The sequence below is a fragment of the Staurois parvus genome, unplaced genomic scaffold (genome assembly GCF_062004578.1).
Source record: "Staurois parvus isolate SC_StPar_1 unplaced genomic scaffold, SC_StPar_1.0 ptg002784l, whole genome shotgun sequence".
Classification (NCBI taxonomy): domain Eukaryota; kingdom Metazoa; phylum Chordata; class Amphibia; order Anura; family Ranidae; genus Staurois; species Staurois parvus.
The window spans coordinates 47,251-61,533 of record NW_028320580.1 but is presented as its reverse complement, the minus strand read 5'-3'; the positions used below and the strand labels follow the sequence as shown (position 1 = coordinate 61,533).

At 47.8% G+C, this 14,283-nt stretch overlaps 1 protein-coding gene across 2 annotated transcripts in view; it reads left to right on the top strand.

The window, feature by feature from the left end:
• Positions 1-14,283, top strand: part of SLC29A1 (solute carrier family 29 member 1 (Augustine blood group)) — a 92,418-nt gene that overhangs the window by 61,665 nt on the left and 16,470 nt on the right. For both annotated transcript variants that reach the window (XM_089666695.1, XM_089666696.1), the window contains exons 6-8: positions 736-870; positions 2,634-2,731; positions 8,969-9,056. In XM_089666695.1, coding sequence (XP_089522821.1) covers positions 736-870; positions 2,634-2,731; positions 8,969-9,056 — 321 coding nt within the window. The remainder of the gene's footprint in view (positions 1-735; positions 871-2,633; positions 2,732-8,968; positions 9,057-14,283) is intronic.

The window sequence follows — 14,283 nt, the reverse complement described above, 5'->3', positions numbered from 1 at the left end:
TGTCTATCTATCCTTCCATCACAAAAAAGGTAGCCAAGCATCTTGTGTCTATGGAGGGGGGGTTGGGGGTGGTAGAACTTGTCAGTAATGCTTAAGGCAGACAGGAACAATAAGGATTCTGCTAAAGCTGGCCACACTTGTTACAATCTGATTGCATAATCATCTTCCAACCACAATGTAGTATTAGGACCCTCACAACCATCCCCTCAACCTAAACCCAATCAGACGGGACCTCACATTGCATAATGGTTAAATCTGAACATGTATGGTCAGCTTATCCTGCCTAACAGGTTGTCCTCCCCAACAATGGCCATGAGTTGGGCACCACACATGATGAAGACACCCAATCTGATTGCTGCTCAAAATGGTTGCTGCTTTTTGTATTCCATGAGTATTTCCCAGCCGTATTTGTGTCTGTTCTGCGTCATTCCTGACAATATAATAAATGTGAAGTTTCCCGTGGGGTCGGTGGGGTTTATTGACCGTGTGCAGATGCTGAAATACACAGACAGGCTGGCTGAGTCACCCCATTATGGAACCCCAGCCTCCGGCAATCGGATCCGGGAAGCTTCGGTAATGTGAGAATGAAGCGTAAGATGGCGCTCAGCGGGAATGACTCCGACCGTATGACCGGCAGGCTGGATCTTCGCTGAGATTTATCTTGGTTGTTGGTGGATCTGTGGTGTGATGGTGTCACACGGTAATGACGCTCTCCTCTCTCCGTCTCTTCCACAGCGTTCGGCGCTCTCCTCCAGGGAAGTCTCTTTGGATTGGCTGCCCTCTTCCCAGCCAGTTACACAGCGCCCATAATGAGCGGTCAGGGACTCGCAGGGACGTTTGCCGCTTTCGCCATGATCTGCGCCATTGCTAGTAAGTGGCCTTCGCTATCAGCGTTTGTCATGTTAGGTTTGGCGGTGAGAAGTGACACCTCCCATTCCTCTCCATCCAGAAATCTGCTGACTATAAGAAATGACTTTCCCTTCCTGATGACTACAACGTCTTCTGTTCCCCCATTCCAGTCCATATAACCCCTTCTCGCCCAGTAAACTCCAGTCAATAGCCCCCTCCTTTCCCAGTATGCCTAGTCCATGCCCACCTCAGCTCCTAGTAACACCAGTCTATATCCCCCAACACTGCCAATAACAACACCAGTCCATATCCCCCTCAACTCCTAGTGACACCAGTCCATATCCCCCTCAACTCCTAGTGACACCAGTCCATATCCCCCTCAACTCCTAGTGACACCAGTCCATATCCCCCTCAACTCCTAGTGACACCAGTCCATATCCCCCTCAACTCCCAGTAACACCAGTCCATATCCCCCCAACACTGCCAGTAACACCAGTCCATATCCTCCTCAACTCCCAGTAACACCAGTCCATATCCCCCAACACTGCCAATAACACCAGTCCATATCCCCCTCAACTCCCAGTAACACCAGTCCATATCCCCCTCAACTCCCAGTAACACCAGTCCATATCCCCCAACACTGCCAATAACACCAGTCCATATCCCCCTCAACTCCCAGTAACACCAGTCCATATCCCCCTCAACTCCCAGTAACACCAGTCCATATCCCCCAACACTGCCAGTAACACCAGTCCATATCCCCCTCAACTCCCAGTAACACCAGTCCATATCCCCCAACACTGCCAATAACACCAGTCCATATCCCCCTCAACTCCCAGTAACACCAGTCCATATCCCCCAACACTGCCAATAACACCAGTCCATATCCCCCTCAACTCCCAGTAACACCAGTCCATATCCCCCTCAACTCCTAGTAGCACCAGTCCATATCCCCCAACACTGCCAATAACACCAGTCCATATCCCCCTCAACTCCCAGTAACACCAGTCCATATCCCCCTCAACTCCTAGTAGCACCAGTCCATATCCCCCTCAACTCCTAGTAACACCAGTCCATATCCCCCTCAACTCCCAGTAACACCAGTCAATATCCCCCTCAACTCCTAGTAGCACCAGTCCATATCCCCCTCAACTCCCAGTAACACCAGTCCATATCCCCCTCAACTCCCAGTAACACCAGTCAATATCCCCCTCAACTCCTAGTAGCACCAGTCCATATCCCCCTCAACTCCCAGTAACACCAGTCCATATTCCCCAACACTGCCAACAACACCAGTCTATATCCCCCGCAACTCCCAGTATCACCAGTCCATGCCCCCCTCAATGCCAGTAACACTAGTCCATATCCCCCTCTTCTTCCATTAACACCATTCTCTATCACCCACTTCTTCATTAATGCCAGTCCCTATCACCCTTTTCTCTTATTAACACCAGTCCATATCGCTCTCTTCTCCCATTACGCTAGTTCATAACGTCCTCTTTTCCCATTCCCTTACTTCATTTCCCCACTTCTTCAATAACCCCAGTCCCTATCACTCTCTTCTCCCATTACCCCAGTCCCTATCACCCTCTTCTCCCATTAACCCCAGTCCCTATCACCCTCTTCTCCCATTAACCCCAGTCCCTATCACCCTCTTCTCCCATTCACACCAGTCCATGCCCCCCTCCTTTCCCATTCACACCAGTCCATGCCCCCCTCCTTTCCCATTCACACCAGTCCATACCCCCCTCATTTCCCAGTAACCCTGGTCTGTATTTCTGCAGGTGGCTCAAAACTGGAGGACAGTGCGTTTGGCTATTTCATCACAGCCTGTGTGGTCATCTTATTGGCTCTCCTGTCATACTTGGCGCTTCCCAAGCTGGTAAGTGAGTACCGACCTCCAGACTGTGAGCAGCCCCGGGATTGGTTGTATCTGGGATTTCTCCACATTTGCTGCATCGCTGAGTTCAGGGTCAGAAATCAGAGACATGTCGAGTTTTTAATGTAATGATCTGTTTTATTCTAAATCCCATATATGGATTCATACTGACAGGGGCCCTAACCCAGGGCTGCAGGAAGCCGCCATTCTTCAGGCCACATAGGACATGAGGGGGGCAGCTCACTAAATGTTAACAATCATCTGTAATATGACCTGGAGGTAATGTGGCTGAAAAGAACGATCTCGTGTGTTCCATAGATTGGGGACCGGAGTAGGACCGCCCAGTCCGGCTCTTCAGACTAGGAGAGGGAGGGAACAAAATGCTGTGTGATCCAGATTCCAGAACATTCTTCTCCGGTCACTGTGAGGAGCGGCGCTGTCTGACTGGCCATTTCAGTACAGAGGAGGAGTCTGTACAACTGTACAGGCTCCTAAGGTGGACTCTTTTACATCAGAGTCCATCTTAGGGCCCCCCCCCCCCACAACACAGATCCTCCTCATCAGATCCCCCTTAATTTAGGACCCCCATCAGAGTTTCCCATTACTTCTGTGTCCCCACCAGGGTTCCCCCTTATGTCAGAGTCCCATTCAGAGTCCCCCCCTCACTTCAGTGTTCCCATCAGAATCCTCCCTTACATTAGGGTCTCTATCAGAGTCTTTTCCTACTTCCCCCTTACTTTAATGTCCCCATCAGGGTTCCTCCTTACATCAGGATCCTATTCAGAGTCCCCCTTTACTTCAGTGTCCCCATCAGGGTTCCCCCTTACATCAGAATCCTATTCAGAGTCCCCCCTTACTTCAGTGTCCCATTCAGGGTCCCATTCAGTGTCCCCATCAGGGTTCCCCCTTATATCAGAGTCCCATTCAGAGTCCCCCCTTACTTCAGTGTCCCCATCAGGGTTCCCCCTTATATCAGGGTCCCATTCAGAGTCCCCCCTTACTTCAGTGTCCCCATCAGGGTCCCATTTAGCGTCCCCCCTTACTTCAGTGTCCCCATCAGGGTTCCCCCTTATATCAGGGTCCCATTCAGCGTCCCCCCTTACTTCAGTGTCTCCATCAAAGTCCCCCCATACTTTAGGGCCCCTATCAGTTTCTTTCTAATTCATTGTCCCCATCAGGGTTCCCCCTTACATTAAGGTCTTATTCAGAGTCCCCCTTTACATCATATTCAGAGTCCCCTCTTACGTCATTGTCCCACATCAGGGTTCCCCCTTACACATGGGTCCCATTTACAGTCCCCCATTACTTCAGTGTCCCCATCAGAGTCCCCCTATGCATTAGGGCCCTATGCAGTTTCTTTCTAATTTATTGTCGCCGTCAGGGTTCCCTCTTACATCAGGATCTCATTCAGAGTCCCATTTATTTCAGTGCCCCTATCAGAGTTCCACCTTAGATCAGTGTCCCCATCAGAGTCCCCCCATACTTTAGGGCCCCTATCAGTTTCTTTATAATTCATTGTCCCCATCAGGGTTCCCTCTTACTTCAGTGTCCCCATCAGGGGTCCCCCTTACATCAAGGTCTCATTCAGAGTCCCCCTTTACATTAGAATCTTATTCAGAGTCCCCCCTTACTTCAGTGTCCCCATCAGGGTTCCCCCTTACACAAGGGTCCCATTCAGAGTCCCCCCTTACTTCAGTGTCTCCATCAGAGTCCCCCCATACATTAGGGCCCCTATCAGTTTCTAATTCATTGTCCTCGTCAGGGTTCCCCCTTACTTCAGGGTCCCATTCAGAGTCCCCCTTTATATCAGGATCCTATTCAGAGTCCCATTTACTTCAGTGTCCCCGTCTGAGTCCCTCCTTATTATAGGGCCCCAGCACAGGTTCTTTCTACTTCAGTGTCCCCATAAGGGCTCCCCATTACTTCAGTGTCCCCATCATAGTTCCCCCTTACATCAGGGTCCCATTCAAAGTCTCCCCTTCTTTAGTGTCCCCATCAGCGTCCCCCCTTACATTAGGGCCCCTATCAGTTTCTTTCTACTTCAGTGACACCATCAGGGTTCCCCCTTTACATCAGTATCCCATTCAGAGTCCTCTTTACTTCAGTGCCCCCATCAGAGTTCCCCCTTACATCAGTGTCCCCATAAGAGTCCCTCCTTATTATAGGGCTCCATCACAGGTTCTTTCTACTTCAGTGTTCTCATCAGGGCTCCCCATTACTTCAGTGTCCCCATCAGGGTTCCCCCTTACATCAGGGTCCCATTCAAAGTCTCCTCTTCTTTAGTGTACCCATCAGCGTTCCCCCTTACATTAGGGCCCCTATCAGTTTCTTTCTACTTCAGTGTCCCCATCAGGGTTCCCTATTATTTTAGTGTCCCTATCAGGGCTCCCCATTATTTCAGTGCCCCCATCAGGGTTCCCCCTTACATCAGGGTCCCATTTAGAGTCCCCCCCTTACATCAGTGTCCCCATTAGAGTCACCGCTTACATTAGGGCCCCTTTCAGAATCTCCTTTTACTTCAGTGTTCCCATCAGAGTCCCCCCTTACATCAGTGTCCCATCAGAGTCCCCCCTTACTTCAGTGTCCCTATCAGAGTTCCCCCTTACTTCAGTGTCCCTATCAGAGTTCCCCCCTTACATCAGTGTCGCTATCAGAGTCCCCATAAGTATGAACTGATCTGGATCCTCTATCTGTGCACATTAGCTGCAGGCCAGATAAAATCTTGTAGCGGTCCCAGGGGTGGACTGACAACTCATGGGGCCCTCGGGCAATAGGGGATCATGGGGCCCCTGTGTCCTTGCCCAAACTCAAAAAAGCCTATGAAAAAGGTACCGGGGGCATCTCATGGGGCCCCCTACTGACCCCTAGCCCTTGGGCAGTTCCCGAGTTTCCAAATGGTCAGTCCGCCCCTGAGCGGTCCATAATTTGGAGACCCCTGCTTTGTATGAACAGACAGTGATCACTTTCAGCTGACTGTAGCTGTGGGAGGGGTTATACAGTATATATTAGAATCATCCTGGGCTCACTGCGCCACCTGCTGGCCATACAAATTAAAGATTATCCTATCTAAAAGACTTTTTTCAGATGTGAAATCAACCACTAAAATCCAGTGTAAGCTGCAACATGCTGCTGCAGGGACGTCCCTAGTGTTGGTGTCACCCGTGCTATATCACTTGGTGTCACCCCTCCGACGAACCCCGCAGGATGGATCGGATCTGCGGATTAAGCATGATGGATCGTAGTCCAATCCATTCTGCTCCCCAATTCACAGATTCGATCCATCCTGCGAGGATCATCGGCTTACAACCTATACGGGGTTAACTGATCTCTCCACGAAAAGATATGTTTTAAAGCAAGCCGATGATCCCCGCAGGATGGATCGGATCTGTGAATTGGGGAGCATAATGGATCAGACTCCGATCCATTATGCTCAATCCGCAGATCCGATCCATCCTGCGGGGATCGTCGGCTTGCTTTAAAACTTACCTTTTCGTGGAGCGGGTCCGGTGTCACCCCATGCGATAGGTGTCACCCGGTGTGGTGCGCACCCCCCACACCTGCCTAGGGACGCCACTGCGCTGGGGTAATTTCATAAGTAATTTTTTAATATTTCTGGATATGCAGCTTTCATAAATACAATCCCTGGTGATTCTGCCACGAAGAGTCCTGTTCAGCTACTTCCTGTTATGGGGTGACAACGCTCTGCCGACATCTCCCAAAAAAAAAAGGATTTGATGTTCAAAAAATAGTTTGCTTTGCAGGCTGTGTATCAAACTAAATGTCATCCAGTATGGATTTACATCAGCTTTAATACATCCCTAGAAACCAAGCAAGTGTACAACCCAGGGGCGGACTGACCATTTGGAAACTTGGGCACTGCCCAAGGGCCCAGGGTCAGTAGGGGGCCCCATGAGATGCCCCTGGTACCTTTTTCATAGGCTTTTTTGAGTTTGGGCAAGGACACAGGGGCCCCATGATCCCCTATTGCCCGGGGGCCCCATGAGTTGTCAGTTCACCCCTGGTACAACTCCAATACCCAGAAAAACCAGGACTCTATAAAATATACATAAAAACAGAATGCGGTGATTTGGGAATTTCATAAACCCGTATTTTATCTACAATAGAAAACAGAAAACATATCAAATGTTTAAACTGAGAAAATGGACCATTTTACCAAAATAATAAAGTCATTTTGAAATTGATGGCAGCAACACGCCTCAGAATAGTTAGAACGGGGCAAGAAAAAGTGGGCAAAATAAGCGGTACAAACAAGAACGAGCTGGAGCCCGGGTTCACATACGTGTGGTGCAGTACATAGCATGTGATTCGCACAGGAACTGCACCGCATTGCTGTACAAATCACATATGATTTGTGTGCGGTGCGATCGGAGTCGTACATTTTGTATGGCTCTAATCGAACCGCACCGAAAACACGCAGGACCCTTTTTTGGGTCCACACTTGAATTGGATCGCACGGGTATTCACACCTATGAGATCCGATTCTGCACATCGCACTGTGTTTTGTGGACCGCTTTCAGGGTGTTGTTCACTTAAAGCGGAGTTCCACTTTTGGTCAGATGAAACCAAAATAGAACTGTTTGGTAGAAACACAACTCGTCGTGTTTGGAGGAGAGAGAATGCTGAGTTGCATCCAAAGAACACCATACCTACTGTGAAGCATGGGGGTGGCAACATCATGCTTTGGGGCTGTTTCTCCGCAAAGGGACCAGGACGACTGATCCATGTACAGGACAGAATGAATGGGGCCATGTATCGTGAGATTTTGAGTGCAAACCTCCTTCCATCAGCATGGGCATTGAAGATGAAACGTGGCTGGGTCTTCCAACATGACAGTGATCCCAAACATACCGCCCGGGCAACGAAGGAGTGGCTTCGTAAAAAGCATTTCAAGGTCCTGGAGTGGCCTAGCCAGTCTCCAGATCTCAACCTCATAGAAAACCTTTGGAGGGAGTTGAAAGTCCGTGTTGCCCAGCGACGGCCCCAAAACATCACTGCTCTAGAGGAGGTCTGCATGGAGGATGGGCCAACATACCAGCAACAGTGTGTGCCAACCTTGTGAAGACTTCCAGGAAACGTCTGACCTCTGTCATTGCCAACAAAGGATATATAACAAAGTATTGACATGAACTTTTCATATTCACCAAATACTTATTTTCCACCATAATTTGAAAATAAATTCTTTCCAGATCAGCCAATGTGATTGTCTGGATTTGTTTTCTCGTTTTGTCTCTCATAGTTGAGGTCTCCCTATGATGCCAATTACAGGCCTCTCTCATCTTTGTAAGTGGGAGAACTTGCACAATCGGTGGCTGACTAAATACTTTTTTGCCCCACTGTACCCGTTTCCCCCCCGCTCCCTAAAGGGACCAATCTTTAAAGCGGAACTTCCCCCTTTGGGTGGAACTCCGCTTTAACATACACACCCGCAGCGGTTCGCATGAACGGGTGCAATTCTGATGTGGTGCAGAATTCGCACAGAAAACTCTGCAGATTCCTCACCGCATCAGTTTGAACCCGAGCAGAAGAACAATTTTCAACTAAATAGGTGAATTAGTAACGGTTCAGTAACATGTTTGGGTATTAAAAGAGCATCTTAGAGAGTCTCAGAAGCAAAGGTGGGCAGAGGTTCACCAGTGAAAAGCTGCATCTAAAAATTGACGAACGATTTCAGAATAATGTTCCTCAACATAAAGTTGCAAAGATTTCAATTATATCATCGTCTGCATTACATAATATCAATAAAATTAAAATAAACGGGTTTAAAAGATTTGCAAATCATTGCCTTCTGTTTTTATGCAGATTTTACACAGCGTCCCAACTTTTTTGGAATTTGGGTTGTAGTTCCTCTCCCTTGTTGTCCTTTGAGAGTTTTATTGGGATCATCAATGTGAAACGTATATGAGGATAGAAGAGAATGTCCTTCTATACCCTTGTAGTAGTATATTCCCAGAGGGCTCTGTGCACATCGATTTGTATGAAAGAAGGCATCTCTGGATGTATATGTACTCCCTAGCTCGGCTTACAATTGGATGGCAGGCATTGTGCTCATTCAAAGGGTGATTGCTGATAAAATTTTTCATAAAATACTGGAGACTCTGCAGCCTCATTACTTCTCTGCACATTGTATATGTTTCTGGACACTTCACTGAAATCATGTGCTGCATAGAAGTGGGGTCACATTATAATCTTATTGGCATTAATCAATCTCTGTGATTTCAGGAATTCTATCGCTACTACACCAGTAAGAACCTGAACAACACAGCCAGTAATGGCACTGATATGGAGCTGAAGAAAGATCTGCTAAAGGGTAAGTGGTCCATTACTGTGCATCCCTCTGCTTGAGCCGTGATCTATTGTATTTGTCTAGATGTCAGGTGTTTTTATATATATATCTATATACATACAGTTGTGTTCAAAATAATAGCAATCAGACATCACTAACCGGATCAATCACTGTTTTTGGTGGAAATGATATTTCTACATGGCAAATAATTTCCTAGCAGGTGTAGTAGAGTAATAGAAATCCAACAGACCCAACAGTCATGACATGCATGCTGCTGATTCTGTGTCATTGAATCACTCATTGGAAGGGGCGTGTTCAAAATAATAGCCGTGTGGAGTTCTATTAGTGAGGTCATTCATTCTTTGATAAACAGGTGGCAATTATTGCCCTTATTTAAGGAAGGAAGGCAGCAAATGTTGGACATGCTGGTTACAGTGCATTTCTCTCTGAAATTCTGAGGAAAATGGGTCGTTCCAGACATTGTTCAGAAGAACAGCGTACCTTGATTAAAAAGTTGATTGGGGAGGGGAAAACATATAAAGAAGTGCAGAAAATGATCGGCTGCTCAGCTAAAATGATCGCAAATGCTTTAAAATGGCAACCAAAACCTGAAAGACGCGGAAGAAAGCGAAAAAAATACCATTGGAATGGATAGAAGAATAGCCAAAATGGCGCGGACTCAGCCAACAATCAGCTCCAGGAAGATGAAAGAAGGTGTGACGTTCCCTGTGAGGACTGTTACAATTAGAAGACGCCGATGTGAAGCCAAGCTATCTGCAAGAAGTCCCCGCAAAGTCCCACTGTTGGGAAAAAGACGTGTGCTGAAGAGGTTACAATCTGCCAAAGAGCACATTGACCGGCCTAAAGAGAAATGGGGCAACATTTTGTGGACTGATGGAAGTAAGATTGTTCTTTTTGGGTCTAGTGGGCGGAGACAGTTTGTCAGACGACCCCCAAACACTGAATTCAAGCCACAGGACACTGTGAAGACAGTGAAGCATGGTGGTGCAAGCATCATGATATGGGGATGTTTCTCATACTACGGTGTTGGGCCTATTTATCACATACCAGGGATCATGGATCAGTTTGAATCCATCAGAATACTGGAAGAGGTCATGCTGCCTTATGCTGAAGAGGAAATGCCCTTGAAATGGGTGTTCCAACAAGGCAACGACCCCAAACACACCAGTAAATGTGCAACATCTTGGTTCCAGACCAACAAGATGGACGTTATGGAGTGGCCAGCCCAATCCCCGGATCTTCATCCAATAGAAAACTTGTGGGGTGACATCAAAAATGCCGTTTCTGAGGCAAAACCAAGAAATAGAGAAGAACTGTGGAATGTGGTCCAATCATCCTGGGCTGGAATACCTGATCACAGGGGCCAGAAGTTGGGGGACTCCATGCAACACAGATGTACAGCAGTTCTCAGAAACAGTGCGACTACAACCAAATATTCATGAAGTCATTCAAAGGAAAGCAAAATCTTCAAACATTTCTCAGTTTATATAGTGAATGTTTGAGTTTGGAAAGAAGAATACAAACACTGCGATTTTTTTGAACCGTCTAATATTCATTTTTCTTCCATTTTTTTAGAGGAACAACACAAATTTGATGTATTTTTCTTCATGTTGTGATTTGGAATAGAATGTGTCGTGTTCCCAATGCATTTGTGTGGATGGAAATAAAAGCTATTAGAAGGATTTTCAGCTTTATTCACTTTTTTCAACACACTGCTATTATTTTGAACACAACTGTGTATATATATATATATATATATATATATATACACATATACACACATACATGTACACACACACACTATATTGCCAAAAGTATTGGGCTGCCTACCTTTCCACGCACATGGACTTTAATGGCCTCCCAGTCTCAGTCCGTAGGGTCCAATATTGAGTTGGCCCCGCCCTTTGCAGCTATAACAGCTTCAACTCTTCTGGGAAGGCCGTCCACAAGGTTTAGGAGGGTGTCTATGGGAAGGTTGGACCATTCTGCCAGAAGCACATTTGTCAGGTCAGGCACTGATGTCGGTGGAGGAGGCCTGGCTCGCAGTCTACGCTCTAATTCATCCCAAAGGTGTTCTATGGGGTTGAGGTCAGGACTCTGTGCAGGTCAGTAAAGTTCCTCCACCCCAAACTGGCTCCTCCATGTCTTTATGGACCTTGATTTACACTTCGCACAATGCAGTCAGGCAAGTACCGTTCTCCTGGCAACCGCCAAACCCAGACACGTTCATCAGATTGCCAGACAGAGAAGCGTGATTGGTCAGTCCAGAGAACACGCCTCCACTGCTCTAAAGTCCAGTGGCAGCGTGCTTTACGCCACGGCATCCGACACTTTGCATTGCACTTGGTGATGGAAGGCTCGGATGCAGCTGCTCGGCCATGGAAACCCATTCCATGAAGCTCTCTATGCACTGTTGTTGGGCTCATCTGAAGGCCACACCAAGTTTGGAGATCTTTAGCTATTGACTCTGCAGACAGTCGGCGACTTCTGCGCACTGTGCGCTTCAGCATGCGCTGACCCCGTTCTGTCATGTGACGTGGCCTACCACTTGGTGGCTGAGTTGCTGTTGTTCCCAGTTGCTTCCACTTTGTTATAATCCCACTAACAGTTGAGCGTGGAATATTTAGTAGCCAGGAAATGTCACGGATGGACTTATTGCCCAGGTGACCACCTATCACGGGACCACGCTTGGAGTCACTGAGCTCCTGAGAGCGACCCATTCTTTCACCAATGTTTGTAGAAGCAGTCTGCATGCCTAGGGGCTTGATTGTATACACCTTTGTCCATGGAGGGGATTGGAACACCTGAATCACATGATTTGGAGGGCTGGCCCAATACTTTTGGCAATATACTGTGTGTGTATGTATATATTGTGACAGGATGAACGGCGAGGTGATAGAGGGACGCTATGTGTCACCTCGCATATGCTCATACCTGACCGTTTAGGTGGAGTCCACTCCGGGTTTTCGGGGCCACAGTTAAGCAGGTGGTTCCGGACCAGAGTTTGGACTCCACTGATCTCCACCAACAGGTGGTATAAAAAGGGCAGGGCTGGAGCAAGGAGTTGCTCGTGGCCTGGGACTCAGAGAGGTGTTCTGAGAGAGCTGTGTGTATGGACTATACCTACAAGAAAAGGTTTGCTTTTTGTTTTATTTTGGTGACAGGGAGAAGCCCTTCACCTCTGAGAGAGGAAAAGCCTTTTGTTTAGTTAGTGCCTGGATGGCAAGGATTTATTTTCATGTTTTGTTTATTTTTCTGCAAACCTTTTAAATAAAGCTGACAACCAGTCAGATTTTGACAAAAGCCTGCTGTGCGGTCTACCTTTGTCCCAGGGAAGGAGATCCCCCACCTGAGCTAACCCCACATATGGTGGATTTGGCGGGCAACTTCCTGAGCAAGTGGGAAGATGGAGGAAGTTATAAGAGCCTTGCTGCAGGCCAACGCAGCACAACGGGAGACGAATCGCCAGTTGTCGGAAGCCCAACAAGCACAACATGAAGCCCAACAAGCAGACCGAGAGCTCCTTAAGCAGGTGGCCCAACACCTATTGGAATTAAAGAAGGAATCTGCAGATCCGCTGCCAGTGGAGCAGAAAATGGCGCGGGCCAGCTATGTTTTGCAGAAGATGACACCTGCGGATGATGTGGAGGCCTACCTCACAACTTTTGAAAGGGTTGCTGTTCGGGAAGGATGGAAAAAGGAGCAATGGGCAGGACTGCTTGCGCCATTTCTGACGGGTGAATCCCAAAAAGCCTATTATGACCTGGAACCAGGGGATGCCCAGGACTATGAGAAACTGAAGGCTGAGGTCCTTGCACGCCTGGGCGTCACCATTGCAGTCCGGGCTCAGCGGGTGCATCAGTGGCATTACAGGGCTGACAAACCACCCAGATCTCAGATGTTCGATTTGATACATCTCTCCAAAAAGTGGCTCCAGCCAGAGGTATTGTCAGGCCCTCAGATTGTGGAGCGTGTGGTCATGGACCAATATTTACGTGCACTCCCTGCCACTTTGAGGAAGTGGGTCGGCCGTGGAGACCCTAAATCTGCAAATGAGCTGGTGGACCTGGTGGAGAGATATGCAGCCGCTGAGGACTTTTGGCACTCACCTGGGCCGTACCCCAAGGTCACTAGGGGTGGAAAACTATCCGGAGGATCCGGTAAGACTGTTCCATGGGCCAAAGGCTCAGGAAAAAATGATAAGACTATTGTGTCAGATCATGAGACTGTAGGCTTAGGACCTAGAGACTGGCCAAATAGGTCAGGAAGGTCCCCAAGGCCATTTAGAGGTCTAAGCACTGAACATATAATATGTTATCGTTGTCATGCGTTAGGCCATATTGCTGCAAACTGTCCTTTAAATGATGAACCTATGCAATGTGAAAATGCTTATTTAGGAAAACGCATGTCTCTTTTTGCACAGGTGGTATGTACTGCAGCATGTCAGAAACGCATGGAAAAGCAAATGTGTGTGATTGCCATTGATGGGAGGCCAGTGACTGCTCTGCTAGACTCGGGTAGTGTTGTGACCTTAGTTAAAGGTGATTTGGTAAACCCTGCAAGGTTACACCCTAGCACGATTGGGGTTATTTGTATTCATGGTGATACACGTAATTACCAGACTGCTCTGGTGGAGATTGGTACTCCCTGGGGCCCTGTGACCCATTCAGTGGGGGTGGTGCCCTCTCTGCTTCATGAAGCCATAGTGGGGAGAGATTTTCCCCATTTCTGGAAGTTATGGGATAAGGAGGGGAGTCAGGAGGACCGAGCTCCCCCTGCTGGGGAAACGCCGAAAACTCCTGAACTCACTCCTGACCCCTTTGACGGCAAGGTGGAAGGGGAAACTGTTGGTGTATCCGAGGAAGGTGTAGATCTTTTTCCTTTCTCTGTAATGGCTGGGGAGCAGGAGGAGTTGGATCCAACCCCAGACAGTGAGGATATAGAACAAGAGATGATCGCTGGCTCTAGTGGGAGTGGACAGAATGTGGTGCCTGACCTAGAGGTCAGAAAAGAGGATTTTTGTACGGAACAACTGAAAGATTCCACACTTAATAGAGCCCGTGAAAACATTAAAATGATTGATGGGGAACCAGTTGAAAATGATGTAGCGGTGTCTTTTCCCTACATGGCTCTTAACCATAACTTGCTGTATCAAGTGGTAAAGCAAGGGGAGGAGGTGGTAGAACAGTTAGTGGTCCCCAAACCCTTTCGCCGGATGGTACTAGATTTA